A 19,178-nucleotide genomic window follows, 5' to 3' on the forward strand; every position below is an offset into this window, starting at 1 on the left:
AGGGATTAAAATATATTATATATAACAAGTTATTGTAAAAACAGCTATCCGTAATCACTGTAACCTAACTATCATAGCATTCACAAGAATAGAATGAAATTTTGGTTCAAGATATTTTGAGGTATACGCTCAAGAAGCTTATGAAAAATGGTTACAGTGACGTAATTTCAAAATTTTCAAAAGCAGTATCAACTCTTTTCTATTGGAATGTGTTCTAAAGAAAAAAAAACAATAGATAGCGTTGGAACGGCACTTGTAGAAGATAAATCAACAGTGCTAGATAAACTAAAATGAAAAGAAAAAAACAACAACTGCAGTATGCCTCTTAGAGATGTGAAGTTTAACAGATTCCACTTGGCATGGCACGTGCTTTGGTTCTAGGCACCATCTGCCGCATGCAAAATGTTATCGTAGTTGAAGTAGGTCAAGTAGAAAATTTGTGTAACTCAATAAAATGTTTTATTTTCTGTTACTTCTGTACTGTTGTTGTTCGTTTACGCTTTTCTTCTTAGTCTATCTATCGCTGATGATTTTCATACTACAACAACACTACCTTTCCAACACTATTTATTTTTTTGTTTGTTTTTTCGCTATGAAGAATATATTTCATTAAAAAAAATGTTGTTTTTGTCAATTTTCATATTTTGCTGTTGTTTTTCATATGATTATTGACCGCATATCCTAAAATACCTTGAACCAAAATTGCGTTCCGTTCCTGAGAACGGTTTGATAGTCACAATCTCGTATATCGAGAGAGTTTTTTTTTATATAATCATCCGGTATATATGTATGTATAATATGACTTCTGAATATTTGCTTTGGGTTAGAAAGATCATTTATTATCAATAATAATCTGTAGAAATATTCTAGAAGTTGCAGAATGAAAACTATTGTAATAGGTAGTATCCCTAAAAGAATTCTACATAATAGTATAAACAAAATGTATATATATATATTTACAGCATATTTTTGAAACAGTCTTCATTAAAATGAATATATTTATAAAATTTAAGATGTGAACTGTCTCGCCTAACGAAAAAGAAAAATAATTTCCTTAGAGATATTAAGAATATTATCAATCCAAAATTTATAAAAATGTCAACTGATCTAAAAAAAATTACAATTGTGTGTTAATTACAAATAAGAAGTTATTGTTGTTTATGAAGCCGTTATTTTATTTTCAGGAAAAAGGATTCCGAGGAAAATCCAGAGAAAACATGGATGTTAAAAGATTTTAATGACGGAAGTGAAAGTGAGGATTTAGTATTCGACTGATACAAGTAATAACTTCTGTATAAAGCGTAATAAGAAGTAAAAAGAAGAAAATTGTATATATAAAATATAAAGAAGAAAAAAAGAGCAATAACAAATATGGAAAAGACTGAAAGAAAATTTCAAAAAGTGTGTTTTGTAAATATGTGAAATATACTAAGAAAATGTGTTTAAAATGTATTTGTTAAAATGCAAGGTCTTACAAGGAAATATATCAGGCCAAAATGCAAAGACAAATAAAGACCGAAATAAGCATTTTTCACAAGACTGCTTGCTTTGGAAATGTTGCATTTGAGCACTGGGGACTAATCTGTGCTTAAAGATTTGAAATGACAAGTAAGGCTCACATACTATACGCACAATCACCTGTTATTGGAGAAAACTTGCATTTTTTTTTATCAAGAATGTTAATTTTCAACTTAGATCAAACGAATATTAATTAATTATCTAGTATTTGGACCTATAACTGTGGAACATTTCAAATTCTAGTTCAGTCAGTGTGGCTGGACTACTTACTCGTAAATTTAAAACTTAATGCTTCTACTTGCCTAATTTAGATTTGTTGTTACTTTTCAATAAATCTCAGCATGGTTCTTGAAGACAGCACATTTATTAGACATAGGAAACGAAAAGAAAAGAACACAGGTATTGACAAATACACACACAGCATCATGTTAAGCAGTTCGCGGGAGGAATGGGCCAGAACGAAGCAGAAGCGTAATTACACAGATATTCCTACGCTAGAAAAATAGTCCGCTCGCTTCATCCCAACAGGATTTTTAAAAAATGAGTTCTGGCAATGATATTTAGAAGGAAGCGAAGTTCGAATAATTCTTGAGGCCAACAAACAAATTGATAAAAAATTATTTCAAAAATAAAATTAAAGACAAGCAAATGAAACAAGCTTTTAATGGATTTTGTTTTTAGGGGGCTATAAAACTTTTAATTTTTCGAAATTTTTTAATGATTTCATTTGATAGCCAAAATCTAGCCGTATGTTTAAATCATTTTAAGGTATTGCACATGGATGTATGTTAATTAGTTTAAAAGATATAGTTAAAAACGTGAAGGTAACTGTTGAATTGAAACGTGAAGGTCACTGTTGAATTGAAACGTGAAGGTCACTGTTGAATTGAAACGTGAAGGTCATTGTTGAATTGAAATGTGAAGGTCAGTGATATTTAATTGTGGTATTCTTGAACAAAGAAGTTTAATAAAGGGTTTTTTTTTTTAAGTCATTTTTCAGAATACTACATTTTCAGAGTTTGAGCACATGATTAAATAAAAATATTCCATCGTATCAGTATGAAATTTTCCAAGTATTCTCATATATACATAATAAAAAAAACCATGCAAAATCAAAGAATTATTATGAATACTTTTTTCAGTACTTGCTAATATACCAAAAATATTTTTTAAAGAGTTTTATCTTATTTTAACGACATGAAAAGTAAAATAACTCCAGTAATTCTATTAAAATATATTTCACTTTGCATGATTACCACGTTCTTATGAAGTAAACTGGTGCAACATTTACTAATATAAGTTGCTCATTTTCTGAAAAACTTTACCTTCAAACAAATTCTACCTTCTACAATTTATACGAAACGTTTTTTTCACATATGTTTTAATTAATAAAAAAGATTTCACTGACTTAAAAAAATTATGATTATGTTAAATGTTTTACAAAGCTATGTTTTAAAAAAACCTAACCAAGTTTAAAAATTTTTCCTAACAGTATAGAGAGTTGCATCTGACCAACTTTGACCTTACCGAAGTCTGTTTTAGCTCTTAAAGCCCTATAACCCCTTGAATTTGATGCTTCAACGAATTATCCTATCATAATATGCTCCTTTTCGGTGAGTGAGCACCTATTTGTCCAGCATGTAACACTGATTTTAATGTGAAGCATATTTTGGTCGAATGTCCATCATTTAATTCTCATCGCCAGAACTTCTTCCATTCATCTTCTGTCAATATGATTGACTTGGTGGGTGAGAAACACCACCCAAATATCTTTAACTTTTTAAAGGCAGTTCAGTTTTTTATTTGCATTTAATACTTTTTGACATTAATAATTATTTTTTACTATGCAACACCTATTTTCCTTTTCAAAATCATTATTCATATTGTAATTCTTAAATTTTACATTGAGAGTACGTGTAAAAAGTTTTATCATTATTTAGCATTTTTATTCTTCTAATAAGTTTATTTTAATATGGCCTGATGTCAAACCATATGCTTGGCGCAGTATGGCCAAAGATGGCTCTTGAGCCATAAAACCAAACCAAACCAAACCAAACCTATCATAATATGCCCATTTTTGGCACATGGGCTCCTATTTAATTTCAAAAAATCAGGTATATCTGATGAATTTGTTGTTGCAGCAAAATCCAGTGATTGGATTTTAGTGGAATGTCTATCTGTCTGACTACTTGATAAGAAATCAAATGTGATAATTCTGGTAATTGCGATGTTCAAGAAATAGAGCTATCTTACTCAGTGTTGTATCTTGCAAACATGTTCTTTTCTATACTATCTAGAAAAGGAATCCAAATGAAGTTCATTTGCCATATTTTATTGCAAAAATAACTTTATTTTGACTCTTCTACTACCTTTTATAATTTGAAGTAATGTTTTCAAGACGTTCTGTTTATAACCGTTCGGGTTCCTATGTTATATTGCATTGTTGTTGCTTCCTAAAATATTATTTGAAAACCTTCAGAATATTACTTCATAATTTTATTGAACATATTTTATTGCAAATTGTTAAAGAGGGAATTTTGTAATAGATTTTCTATTCACTTTCTTTTGTGGTAACGTTTTAAAATTTTGAATATTCTCTTGTTCTCTATGACGATTCAAGATTTTAATATTTTTATTGATTAGTTATCAATTAATTGATTAATTTAATAAAAATTTAATTCCGTAGTAGACGCTTTACCTGCCAATGAATTTAAAGCAAAAACTTTTCAAAAATATGTATAATAACCAATGAAAAGAAAAATTTAAAAATTTCTATCTTTTAGTATTTAATGAAAGTATGTTTTTATAAACTGTTTTCAATAAATTTAATTGTTATTTTAGTAGTATTTTTATTTTAATTTGGCATTTCTTTATAAATCTAATTTAGCGTATTTATCTTTTGAATCTCATCATTGTTTTATGTCGATGTTTAAATAGTTCAAAGTTGTTGGAGATAGAGTTTTATTTCATTTTGACCATCAATAGATTTTCCACACTCAGAGCAAAGAGATAAAAATCCCTAATGCTTACAACATTCTTTTAAAGATACCTAATATCCCCTTGGCTAAATCGATATGTGGAAAAGAAATCCCTATCAGAATCTTATAGTAAAATCACTAGAGGGAAAAAATTCCCTCTCTTTCTCTGTACAAATTTTAACTCCCGTGGTGGAATAAACCGAAATTTAAAATTTCAAGTTTTTTCTTTTCGGCCACTAGTCTACTAAAATTATGTTTACAATCTTACGTTTTAAGTAATTTTTTATATGTTTTCTTATTTATATGTTCCTAAAAAATTATAATATATATCTGTAAATAAATTTTTACTATTTTAAAAACATTTAATCTCTTGAATTATGATTTCATTCTTTCAACATATCTCCACAATGACATTGTTTGACAAGTTTTTATTATTTTATCATTTTTTTATCAAACTGCATCATCATTATTATTATTAATAATTGTATCATTATTATTATAATCAAATTTGGAACACGGATTTGTATTACCTTTTTTTTACATTAGAAATCTAAGAAAATGGGAAATATTTCATATTAATAAAGACTTCCATATTCTTCAAGTGATCAATAAAAATTAAAAAAATGAGGGTATACCTTGGTCTAGTCACCGGAAGTAGGGGGAAGATAGTTGTAAATGTCCCACTTTTGAAAAAGAAATATTTTGAAGGGATGAAAAAATTTCGTGTCCCGAGCCCCTACTTCATATTTGCTAAATCAATGAAAGAATGCATTCTACTTAACTTTCTAGATATTTAATAATGCTTCTCATAATAAGTGAATGAAAATTATTGGCCCAAAGCCTTTGATTAGCATCAATAAAAATTCTATAAAAGTGTCTAAAATTTATTATTCCATTGACTTTTTGAAGTTTTTTTGCTTCCGTAATTTGGGAATTATAATTTACAATAAATTTGATAGCTGTGATTTAAAAAAATCTATTTTCAAATTTTCTTTAGGCTGTTTTCGAAAAATTGATTTTTTTTTTTTTTTTTTTGTATTTCAGATGTATTTTCCCTCTTCACATGACTGACATATAATCTTTTTTTTAATTTTAGTTCATTTCCTGTTAGATAATTAATCCATTATATGCTACAACTCTATGACTTATAATGACTCCATGACTTTCTACTACTCTATGGGTCAAATATAATCGCCATTTATACTCAGCTCTATTTCCAAGCAATCATCGCATAAAATATTCGACAAGTAAAGTGATTTCAGAGGATTCGTCCAAAAATTGAAAATGTATTATCCTTTATTATCATACAGTTTTACTGAGTTAAACCATGGTGCAGTGAAATTTAGACCACAAAGAAAGTAAACAAAAATTATTAAAAAAAATGCATTCAAGGGTGGTAGAAAATTTAGTAGGACATATAATAATATAATCAATTTTAGGAAGAACCCTTTTTTCAAGTCACGGAAAGTTAATAATTTTAATCTCAAATATCTCAGTTAGTTTCATAAATAACTCCATCAAACTTTTCCTGTGTTTTTATTGTGGTATAATGTTTCTTTTTCTAAATGACTTTCTGAACGATCTTTATATATATATATATATTGCAACTTCCTTATTTCGTTGCTAGGGGTGCTATATCTTGTCTCACTAAATTCAACATACTCATTTTACTAAAAGTACATATTATTTTCCTGGATATACGAGATGCATTTTTGAATTTTAAAGGTTTAAAAGGAATTTACCGATCACTTTGCATACAGTCAATAACCAAGGAAAAATAAAAATGGGTTTCAATAAAAATCCGAACAACCCTAATTGAATTGGGCATGACTCTTGCCCAGATTTTCCAGTATTAAATGAAGGAAATTGTGGTTTGCTGTTAATTTTGTGATCCATACAGCACAGAATTTACAAATAATCTAATATTATAACTATATGAATGTTGGCATAGTATTTCTGGTTCGTTAAAGAGTCAAAAACAGAATATTTCTGAATAAGGTGGAGAAATTGCAATTGGCAGTTCTGTAAATACTGTAGGTAATGTACCAGGGGACATGTACAACTTTCATGTATATATTTATACAAAATTTACGTTTTGTGCTTCTTAGTATAGAGAGAAAACACTCACTCGAGAGTATCATTTTAGATATCTTCATTTAGAGTTAAAATTTAACACAAACGTACAAAGTTGATAATCAGATCACATACCAAATTTCGTTAAACTGTATCATTACGAGTTTGAGCAATCGCATTTATGCACTAGAAAATAGAGAGTCTGCCCTTTAACGGACTCAATACGAACGTTTAAAGCGTTTTACATTTCTAAAGATATAACCGCATTATAAGTTTTCTTTTTTACATTTATCTGTTTTCTCACTCACGTGAGCACAGACGTACAGATATCTATTTGATAGATTTCATGAAATATTTGATAGAAAACTACAAATTTTGTGCAAGATTATAAACCAAATGTTGTGTTGTTAGTTTATAAACCACATATCTAATTCATGCTGATCTTTATTTATTTTGTTCACATATAAACATAATTCCAACAATATACTCAGGAAATTCGGAATCATGAGTATTGATTAAACTCTCGAGGTAGAATTTTAGGTGATTACAATAGTTTTATCCTTTTTCATAAAATGTATACAAAAAGGTGAAAAAGTTACTTATTTATTATCAATCTTTGACTTGCCATCCATATGGAAATGAGTGTTTTATCATATGAGGCAGAAGAATATGCCTTCAATACTCCTTTCTTTAGGATACAAACCTACAAAACAGAATCAAAAATTGCATTGGGAAGAAAAGCCTTTTTGACATCAGCTTAAACGCTTCGGCAAGAGTCTCCCAGAAACTTTCCATATATTCTCCAACAGAGGTCTTATCCCCCCCCCACATTCCCCGGGAGGGCACTTCGAAATGAGGATGAGATGCTTCCGGCATGGTGGTTGGATCTCGCCACCCTGGAGGGTACACTAATAGGTGGAGGATCTGACTCCTCCCATCGATGACGGGACGTACTTCCTTCGGGGAAGGTTCTACAGTAGCCGGTGATGGCCCTTAGGACTCAACCACATTTTCCGAAAGTGTTGCTGTTGCGGCGGTCCGGTCATTCAGCCTTATGGTTTAAATCCGTGTGCCTTCGTGGGGGGTCGGAGAGTCAATGGGTTGACTCCCCCAACCACCGGATAAAATTATGGGTATTCAGTATGGCCGTCAGCTCCTTGAATGGCAATGGCAAACAATCGTCACGAAATATAGACTTGTGGCTTGAATCTAAAAGCTTTATTGAAATTATCGTGCTAATAGGCAATTCCAAAGCCTTTTTAACGGCCAATTGAAATCAATTTCTGGCACGGAAATTGAATTATAGTCATAAGATCACATAATATATTTCATTTAATTAGATCGTGAGTCAGCGTGAAAAAAAATTGAAATTTTTTGACATATCGAATTGACTTAATTTTAAATTAACATTTTTTTTTACTGTATTGTAGAATAAAACAAAATGGTTCCATGTGAAGCCAGCGAATGACAGTTCGAGGTGATGTGTTCGAGGAGATGTGAAACTTTCGCATCCCGAAACATACTCGCATACTCTCCAATTGAGATCTCATCTCATCTCCTCCAAATAAAAATGTTGACCTTGGAGGCACCCATTTGCGAGCAATAGTTACTAAATATAGATCATTTGAGTGAATCTAACATTTTTACTGAATGTATCTTGCGAATACATACTTTGAACGACTTTTACTGACATTAACATTTTCATATTTCATTGATTTAAGTCATTCTGATTATTATTGCGTTTACATGATTGCAAAAGTACAGACTGATAAACCATCAGCCCTTTGACATATGTGGTTTCAAATTTCAAAACAATTTTTACTTTACCTGGATACAAAATTTTATCTATCTAGATTTTTTTGGAGTTATCGAATTCACATACAATCGAACAACCACATAGTCAGATTTTTTGTCAATTGATTTCATACGAAATAAGATAGAAATTACAAATTTGGGCTTAAGTCTATATGTCGAATTTCATTTGTCTAGCTCAAAATGTTTTGAGTTATCTTGCTGTCAAAAACTTGGAAATTCATCAAAATCTCGAATTTGGACTTTTTTTTTTAACAATTGCAATATTCTTTTTTCTTTCGTATACGAGAAAATGAAAATGAAAAAATTGATATTAAAAATATAATTACAAATGATGCATTGCGTTAGTGTGTGCAATCTTTAATTATTTAATATTCCTGTCCAAGCGATTTTTCCAAAATTTTAATTTTAATTAAGTATAAATTAAATTGAAAGAGATTTCATGTGGTCTTATGACTACATCTCCTTTGTCCATCCGTTTTGGTTGCCTCAACAACTCCCAATTATTTGATTTGTTCACCAATTATTTTCGCCACTTTGTAAACATGTCCAACAAATCAAAATTCTTTATATTTATTCTATAAGTATATTTAAAACAATAACTTCCATTTGGTTAGATAAAATAAAATTACTAAATTGTTGCTATTAATAAAGCTGGTCGTCATAAGCGGTTAATATATAATATAGTATATAACAATCACAAAAATTATTTTGATTTTACAGATTTAAGATTCTTCAGTTATTAAAAAGATGAAAGTAATTACCATTAATATGAAATTTAGATTCAAACTGCAAGAATTTGCCGAATAGTTGCTTCAATTCTTTCTTCGTTACGTTACTTATTTTGCAATTTTCTTTTCATGAAACAACCAACTATAAAAATTCAGCACCATAAACAGTGCAAGAGCAGATTAAACAAAATTTCTTAGGAACTTGTCATCGATTCAGATAAAGATGCATACCAGTCATAAGTGTCTGTTTGATACAAGGGTGCGTTTGTCCAGATATCTGATTTTCTCTAATGCACTTGTTGTATTGGCATGCATTTATCTTGAAATCTTAAAAAGAAAGGAAATCTTTCCTTACTGTAGTTCTTGAAACACTTTTGAAAGTAGGACTCACCAGCGTAACACTCTTCCAAAAATGTGTTTAAGCTTGAAAATTTAGACAAAATTTTTACTTCAAACTTAATTTCCATCCTTTATTTCGAAATCGGCCATTTTGATATTATTCGAAATCGTAAAGTAATACTTTTAGATAAGACTTTTTTTTAGTCCTCAAACTTCGATATATAAAAAAAAGTACTTAAAGGGCATTTTTCGATCCTGTTTTTTCCTGCAAAGTTAATTTTTTTCCAAAAAAAATATATATTACTAATATTGATCTGAAATTTTTAACAATTATTTGCTTTTATAGATCATATGCTTAAGTGAAATTCCAGAAATTTTGTTCAAATTAAAAATATATATATATAAATATTTTTCAAATTATCCTTTCTTTTATTCACCGATAACGACCCACCCCTAAACCCACTTCACGAATAACTTCTTCTACTGTTACTTTTAATAACAGTTCAAGTGTCGACCACCCTTGTGATAGGAGACGTAAAAAAGTTTCAAAAATCTTAAGGCTTGGTTGGGGCATTAAAGGGATACTTAGCAATTTACTATAACTATTTGTTAATGATTTAAAAATTACTTACTTACCAATGTGTGTTTCCATGCATCCCTTTTCAATTTTCACGCTGATTCGTCTCCAGCGAGCCGATTTGTAAACCACTAATTTCAATGCTGATTGTTTGTTATATAAACAAGTCCATTATTAAATCCTGCAAAGAATTTAATAATGAACTTCGAAGGGTTGTCTGTCCAATAATCATAACAGATCACCATAAAGTTCATCAAAGATTACAACTTTTTAATTTATGTAGCCATCCTAATATTGTCCATATAGTTTCCAATAAATATCATTTCAGTTATAGTTATGTTATATTTGTCCAGCTTTTCCAGCCCTAATAGGCCGAATTGTGACTACATATCCAGTTATATGATCTCTAGGTCGCTGTTTTAAGCTATGGTATTTTTTAATAAAAGCATGCAATCTGCAACTTAATTTGAAGGGGTCTTTGTCTATCAAACAAATTATCATACTCATAACAATCACTTTATCATTTTTCTAATGCATTAATGTATTCGGATGTTTTAAGATTATAAGAATATAAGTCATTGACTTATGTGTTTGCTTTGCTGCAATATTCTTCATTCTGTTTAATTGATCCATTCAGGACCTCCCAGTGACATTTGTTTTCCAATGGCTTGAGCTGAGTCATTCTTTTTCTGGCTTTAGAAACTACAAAACCTTCTATGTGATAAGTTCCACTTTTCCTTTGAAGGTGGTTTCCATTTTTAGGTATAAACTTTCGCTCTAAAATTAATAGATTTTTATTTGACCCTTAAATGGGGACGGGTGGTCTATGAAACCGCTAGCGATGGAGTTTTCTGTCACCCATATTCTATTTTTAATTCAATTGAATGAATTCACCCCGTAGCTTCCTGTTTTGTGACCTTCAATACATGTGCACTTTTTCAACCGATTTCAGCAGATATTTTTTTAAATAATTCAGTTAACTCCTCGAGCGCGGTCTCTGAGACAGCACCTCCCTGTTAGTGTCCCAGTGATAAACAAGGCTTAGCAGATGGCGCTAAAACTTGGGCCCTGAAATAACATCCAGTTTACTGATCCTTTCATGAAGCAATTCTCCAGACACTTTTAAATGAAGCATAAAGTGATTTTAGCGATAAGGATAATTATACAGAAGAGTTTTTCGATGAAAGTTCGCATTCAACTGATTTTGATATGTATGTTCAAACATAATTAATTTTTCTAGTGGTAATGTATTTTGAAAAATTTATAAAATATATTAATATCCCAATATATATAAATATACAGAATTTATAGGTTGGTTTTTATATTAGTTCTTAACCTGTATGTTTAAATGTTAAAGAAAACCGTACTATGAAAGTCACAGAAGCCGATAAAAAGAGGCCAAATTTTACCCATTGTCATTTTTTTTTCATATAATTGTTGAATTTTACCTTATATTGTCTTCTATATATCTTCATACACTGTAAAAATGAATATGATTTAAAAAGTAAAAAGTAATATGCTTTTTCAAGAATATTATTTATTGTAACATGTAATTTGAGAAGAAAATGTATGTTCCAACGCATTTACTTTTTTCAATGACAATATGTTTTGAAAATTTTCTAAAACGTATCTAGATATCAAGAAAAATATCTACAAAATTTATTGGCAGTTTTTCATACGAATACATTCATTAGGAATTTAATTTAAGTGTAAATGAAATGCGGTCTCGTAGACTGCCCCTCCACAGTTAAGTCCTAAAATTTCACCTCTCTAGTTAAGGGTTAAACGCGAAAAGGCGTGTTAGAACTTTTGCCCACTCTTCATTTTCTTATCTGGCAACACATCCAGGTACAAACTTAAAGGTCTGTTTTATAAAGCCATCAGCTTAAAGCAATAAAATTGTTATGTATTATTTCTTAGTAAAAATACTGTTTTACTGGACAAGTTCATGCCTAATCGGAATTTTTATGATGTCAGTACCTGCCTTTATGTTATCAGATGAATTCCGTCCATTAATTTTATCTTTACGGCTGAAGGTTTAGCTATGCGGGAAATTACTGATATACTCTCAATTTCAGAACAAAAGAAATCTTTTTCTGACACATAACATCCCTTCAAACCGTGAAAAGTTTTGATACCAAATCATTGAAGATCATTCACATAAAATGGTTGTTAAAAAAACTACAAGTATAAAAATGGATTGGATTCATCCAAATATCACTTGAAATGAAAAGGTGATTTCGGTCGGATTCAGACCCCAAATATAGTTTAGTTATTTTAATGTCCCGTTTTAAACAAACACTAGGGCCATTTTGGTACAGACCTCGTAGTTTTGAACCACAGTCAGATGACGAGGACGACACCTGAGCTGGCACCCCCTCTCCCCGTCACACCACACTAGCGGGAGGACGTTTGATAATGACGGCTTTAACATGCACCAGATCCGCTTACACGACGGTTCTTCGGTAGAATCGGGTCCCGAACCTGAAGTCCTCCGGTTCCGATATCAAGACCTTACCACCAGGCCACCGCGGTTCCGGATCAAATATAGGTTTGATTGCAAAGGAAAATATTGTCATGTAGGTTCTTCATCGGGTGGAACTCAATGACACACACAAGAAATAAAGCTAAACCAATTTATTAACTCAACTCTGAACTGAGAACCCAGTGAATGACAGATCTTCTGTTTTTAAACTAGCAGGGGAAGTTCCAAAATACTTTTCTGGAGACAGTAAGAAAAGTCCAGAATTCTTGTCTGGTAAACTAAAGAAATGTCCAGAATCTTTTGGAACATGAAATAAAGGAAAACATAAAATCAAGGAATTAAATATTTACGTAGACTGTGAATCGCATTGTCTTTAGCGGGATTCGAACTTACGATCTCTTGATTAAGAGACCAGTGCTATGACCATTCGGCCATGGAGAGTAGACTGCCTCTTTTCAATGCGGCAATATTATCGCATATTCCAGAAAATCTCTCTTTTTTAAAAGATGATTGAAACCTTAAAAATAGCAAAGCGAGACATTTTTAAAATAGCAGTGGCAATGCAAAATTGGATTCTGTTCTTAAAAATATCGCTTGAAATGAAAAGACGGTTTCCCCTGAAAAAAATAGTCACGGATTCGAACCCATATATAAATTTGATTGCAAAGGAAAATATTGTTTCATATTACTGAACAATTTCACTTCAAAAGATAACTGAACCTTAAAAATAGCAAAGCAAGGTACTATAGAAATAGAAAAAAGCAATTACAAAATTGGTATGGATTTTTCCAAATATCATTTGAAATAAAAAGGCGGTTTCTCCTGCAAAAATAGTCATGTATTCAAACCATCTATAGACTTGATTGCAAAAGAAAGCATATTCTTGGAAAATCTCATTTTAAAAGATGATTGAAACTAAAAATAATAAGCACCAAGAAATTGTTTGCCCAATTCTCATTATTAGTCTGCCTCTTCTAAATAAATTTGATCTTACAATAGTCTTCTTTATCAATCTATAACCAAGAAAAGAAAATAATATATATGCTCTTGGATTGTATCGAATATGTAATTTAACAATCAAGCTTTTAGAAAGGTTAATGTCAACAACTGAATAATTTTGTCGTTCAAAAAATATCTTTGATTAATAAATAGCACCAGTAGTTCTTTCTTCACTCTTTGAAGTTCTTTTATCTTTACTAACTATGACTTTTGTGAGCACATTTATAACTAAATTCCCCATTTCAATCAATCAGTCAATCCGTATATTGACATGCTGATTTCAGTTTTGCTTTGTCATTGAATATGTTTGTTTCATGTCAACAGAGGTGTGGTAGCTGCTATTTATTGTTTGGTCAAACATTTTATATATAGATATTTGGCTTCCAATTTTAATTTTTAGCCCTGTTGTTGAAACGGCATTTGTTCATGTTTTTAAACTTTTAATGTTAGAGTTTTATTACATACTTCTTTTTAAGGAGAATAAATTTTTTATACTGAAACAACAAGCAAAGAACAAAGGATCAAAAAGGTACACAGCTATTCTATGGTATTTTAAATAATTATTTTTACTTATAATATTTATAAAAACTTTAACGTCTCATATTATATGCCTAGATGCTTTGTATTCGTAATTATTTTCTAACATTTTTAGATATATGTAAATTTTTTTGTGCATATATATAATTTTTTGTTTATAAAACGATTATCATTGTAAGAAGTAGATCATTAGGTGCTCCTGCCCTAATGTCGTCCTATTCATATTACCATATTCCAGATTTATGATTTCCACTTCAAATTAGCCTTCGTATTATTTCTAAACGAATAGTTAATTATAACTATATTATTAGATATATTAATATACTTGTTATAGATTATAAAAAGCAATATGACCTGTTGCCAAAGTCTCAACTTTGGGATTGGTGATGCGCGATTGGTGATGCCTCTCAGAAGATTGCAGAGGGGATGTTAGCTTAGATATCGTTCTCGTCATCTGAACATGGTTCAAAATTACGAGGTCTTCTCAAAATAACGCTAGTGTTGCTTTAAAACGGGATTTCAAAGTCGCTATTCAATAGGAACTGAAAAATAACATGTTCGAAATTTGCTTCCACTGGATAACCATCACGCAAAATGGGCCCATGGCACATTAGTTTCGAAGGGACCAAAATCATGCCCCAATACACAAGCCTCTCAGTCCATCTGATCGCTGCCCAAAATTAAGAGGCCAGTCACAAATCAGCCCTAGTGCTGCTTCTAAATAACTAAAACTAAACTATGTTGTACATTTTAAAATAATAGGGAGAAATTTTTAAATGAGAATGCGCTGTTTATTTTACGTTAGTTCGTAAAAGATGCTTTGTTCAGGTAACTTTAATCAGAATAACATAAAACTATTAAATTGATTCTATTTTATAAAATCGTTAGCAGAAAGAATTTTTTTCGAAAAATTTCCTTTTTGAGCCGAAATAAAACCGATGTAAGCATCTTTAGATTTTTAAGTTGTATAAATCTTTAATCCATATACTTTTCTATCTAGTGACCATATCGCACTTAATAAAGTATATGCGAAAAGACTAAACTACCTAACGAATTGTATCAGATAATTCGTTCGATAAGTTCAAGATTATATAATCCACTTTTAGAGGACTAGGGAAATCTTCTAAATTTCCTTTTTTGCGACTTTAAGTTCCTTTTTCAATTCTAAAAGCAATGTTAAAATCCTTTGAATCTAGATTATATAAAAAAATTTAAAATTTACAAAAACCAGTTCTATAAATATTTGCATCATTGAAACATTATAAATATTTTCTTAACACGTTTAGTGCCATGATAATTTCACATGGCTCACCCATCTTCCAAAATGAATTTCTAATTATGCGTTGAATATTTTAAGGAAATAATAATTACAAGAAACTTTAATTTGTATAATCATTTTGAAATGCATTTATTTTATTGAAACCACCATTGACCCACATGACGCTGAAATGTCATGATATATAATGTTCTGTATTGCATTTAATTCCTTCACGCTATTTTAGTAACGATGATACTATTAAATAAAACTACATTAGCAGATGATAGATAATGGAAAAACTATACTGTGAAAGCCGACTGGCTCCAAAATAAAACTACATTAGCAGACGATAGATATTTCAAAGGCTATACTATGAAAGCCGACTCCAAAATAAAAAGGGATAAATCGCCAATTTGTTGCCTACGCATTTTGAAGCTTCAACAATTTGTTGCCTTCAAATCGCTTCAAAACGACATCATGTTCCCTCATGATAAAAAAAAAAAATTGAAAATTTACTAGTTATGTGTTCTTAGTAATCTTAGCATTGACTAGTAATAGTCGAATATTGTTTCACATATATAGTTTCTAGTAATCTATTAATTCCAATGGCATTTATCGTGTTAAAACAATGGTAATTATAATTTCCTCTCTAAATCTTTTCTGTAGGAACAATGGGATTTCTCAAGTCAGCCAATATAATGCCTATTTTGTGCTTCAATCTTTTGACAATCTGTATTCAAGGCAGTCTTGCATTTCCAGATTTGTCAGTAAGTATTAAAAGTTTGAATATTTAATCTTTACTTGTAGAATTGTTAACATAGAATGGATCATAAATGGTCAATTAATTGGAAACATTACCTTAGTTAGTTTAAATGTATTATTTTTCCTTCTAAAGTGCCAATATTTTTTTATTTAGGATATATTTAGAATTTCATATGTTCCTTGTATAAAACTAGATTTTAAACAAAATGCTTGTTACAGTATGCCTGATATTCCTATCCAATAAAATATGAGAATGCAGGATGTATTTTCCTATAAATCACTCAGTGTCATTTGATAGAAAAATAAAAATTTGGTTGAATCCTAGTTTAGTGGCCCTTGAATTTGTTGCTAATATGGTAACCTAGGAAAGCAAGCGAAATAATTTTTTCTAGTAACCCTAATACTGATTTGTTCCTTTTTTTTTCCTTGTTGAGATATATCTACTTTAGCAGTTTTGTAAAAAATGAAAATTAAAAGTAATCAATACATAAACCTCCATTAAAGAATTTAATTAAATTGTTTTATAATTAAGTATTATTAGTGCTAATAAAACATTCTGTATTGTATTTGTGAATTCGATGTCAACATTTCGAAATATATATGGCGCAGAAAGAACGACGCTCCCATCATCGAAAAGTTCTGCTGTTTTTTTAGTGGAGATGGGGGGGGGTATTTTTTATTGTTTTTGTTTTATTTTTTATGGAAATCGTCCCTTGCTCTAATGGAGAATTAGTTGAACTGAGTAAGTATATTTACTCCTTCAAATTTCTTCTTAAAAGCAAGTATCAATCTCTAGTAGCAAAGTTATTAGTGCGGATGCTTTCATTTTTCCTTGTGTTGTTCTTGTTATTATCAGATTCCTGAAGTTTAATGAGCTAGCAAAGCTAGTAGGTTTCCGCTCCCGCTGCTAGCGAAGTCGTAAGAGGCTTTTTAAGGCAAAAAATTATGCCCGGTGCCTTCTTCAGATGCCGAAGGCATTGCTTACCCGATTTATTCCCTTTTTTTAGAGTTATTCGTAAAGAACAAAATTCATTATGTCCATTGTGCTAGAGAAACTTCTGAAGTCCATCTGCTACCGAAGCTGTAAATTTTTTTAAAAACTGCTCAGTGGCTTCTTTATATGCCGAAGGCATTTTTTGTCATGTGAGAACATGATGCTGTTTTGGTTAAAGAGTTTTGAAGCTCGAAATCGCGTAGGAAATGAATAAAGCATAAATCGCAAGTTTCATCTTCATCTTTTAATCGCATGTATTTCTTTACCTGCTTTTATCAGTATTGCATTATTATTATGTATGCTTCTTTGAAAGCATATGCGTTTTTAAAAAGTTGACGTAAACTATGACATCATAGCTGTTATTTCATCTCAAAATAGGTCGAGCTCCAAAATTTTGTTTACCATCTAGAAAAATTGAAAATGAAAGTTTAAAAAAATTATATATATATATATATGACGCAGATTTCGAATCCTGAAGGCTAAATAATATGTAACATTATTTCTGTTGAAGCAGAGTGCAGGTTTGAAGACATAGACGAGACGTTGCCTTTTTAACTTCGTTTTATACTCTCTACCACCATCCAGGAAAGCATAATTATTTACAAGCAGACACAGCGCAGCACAAAAGCAGAAGGCAAAAAGGAGAAGGTAAAAAAGGGCCAAAAAAAATTATCACTAGTCTTATATATCATGGGATTTCCGGTCACGCGCCAATGCAATACTCATATTGACCTATGAAGATATCACTTTCATTTGATATCTAGTACTGATGGCGCATTATTTTTACAAAGGGCGCCATTTTTTAATTAAACCGAAAGTGGAATTGGTTCACGAAATAAGAGAATATTTTTAGAATGGAGTTACTATGGGCTAAATTAAGATAAAATCATTGAAATTAAATTGAAATTAAAATATATATATATAATAGAGAGAGAAGGGGGGGATAGAGACCGATGATACAGAAGTCTCGTGATTGTTTCAAACCGGTTTTAAACTGGTTAATGACTTAATTAAGACAAATAATGTCTTAGAAAATAATAATGTTCTTACATAACTCGAAATTTGCGATAGGAGACTTCAATTAAATTTTCTTAATTATTTCATTTACTTTGAATTTTGTTTGAAGTATAAACTAGTTCAAAAATTCATTATTTCAGATTTCAAAGGAGATTCAGGAATTGTGACCCATAAAATTTCAAAAAGTACTAATTGAATCCCAGTTCTATACAGATGATTTCTGTTTACTATTTAGCCCTTTAAAAGGACATTTTTTTCTAATCAAGGTATTTTAAAATACTTATAGGATAGTTTAAAAAAATAATTCTTTTAGTTTATTAGAAACATTTATTTGATTTATTAATTTGTTTAATAATTAACAAATCAAAACGCATCATTTTCTATGAGATAAGAAAGTGAAGTATCCTAAATCTTGTAATATCGAAAAATTTCTAAGAACTTATACCAGCCTACATAACTTTATTCAAATATTGATGAATTATGTGAGAAGCATGGGTCCCATGGCCCTAGAAAAGATTAATTTGGCGAGCTATGTGCAAGTGCCTCGCTAATTAATAACGAGACGTACAAAATACTATATAATGAGACTTACTGCGTAACCGAAAGAAGGAATTTTTTCGTACTTGGTACAACTGTGTCTAATATCTTCATTCAGTTTTGTTCCTTTGTCATCTTTTATTACCCTAAATGAATAATTCACCTAAAATTTATTACTTTTTTGTCTAGTACCACAGACAAACGAATTCTTCCCGGTTGGAACAATTGCGAAATGGGGAGCCCAACAGTAAAGGTAAGAAACTTGCTTGTCATTATTTTAAAAACTTGGGTCTTTTTTTCTATTCTAGCTATGTTCATTTACGTAATTTTTGTCTTGTTTTTCTATGATTACACTGCTACTTTTCATTTTTTAAAAGAATTTGGAAGTGCTCCGATTGTTTGAAAACCATCTCTGGTGGTGAATCCAGGCGTTTTAGTCCCAAAATCATTTGTGGAATTTTTGGGTTCTCTTATTTAGCTACACGATAAGTGTCAAGAAAATTACCAAACTGCTCATTACAATGAAACGACAAGGCAATCAAAGATGCGCACTCGTTACAT

General features: G+C 30.5%; 2 protein-coding genes across 3 annotated transcripts in view; both read left to right on the forward strand.

The window, feature by feature from the left end:
* LOC129988293 (organic cation transporter protein-like) overlaps positions 1-4,857 on the forward strand; it is a 48,916-nt gene extending 44,059 nt beyond the window's left edge. The window contains exon 12 of the mRNA XM_056096480.1: positions 1,185-4,857. Coding sequence (XP_055952455.1) covers positions 1,185-1,275 — 91 coding nt within the window. The 3' untranslated portion in view covers positions 1,276-4,857. The remainder of the gene's footprint in view (positions 1-1,184) is intronic.
* A 6,265-nt stretch (positions 4,858-11,122) lies between these two features.
* LOC129987609 (A disintegrin and metalloproteinase with thrombospondin motifs like) overlaps positions 11,123-19,178 on the forward strand; it is a 49,613-nt gene continuing 41,557 nt past the window's right edge. Inside the window, exons 1-3 of one of the 2 annotated variants that reach the window (XM_056095572.1) lie at positions 11,123-11,239; positions 15,974-16,074; positions 18,807-18,870. In XM_056095572.1, the coding sequence (XP_055951547.1) occupies positions 15,979-16,074; positions 18,807-18,870 (160 nt within the window). In that variant the 5' untranslated portion in view covers positions 11,123-11,239; positions 15,974-15,978. Of the gene's footprint in view, positions 11,240-13,848; positions 14,042-15,973; positions 16,075-18,806; positions 18,871-19,178 lie in introns of those variants that run through there. The other variant, XM_056095571.1, reaches the window with a different exon arrangement.

This window comes from Argiope bruennichi, chromosome 10, assembly GCF_947563725.1.
Source record: "Argiope bruennichi chromosome 10, qqArgBrue1.1, whole genome shotgun sequence".
NCBI lineage: Eukaryota > Metazoa > Arthropoda > Arachnida > Araneae > Araneidae > Argiope > Argiope bruennichi.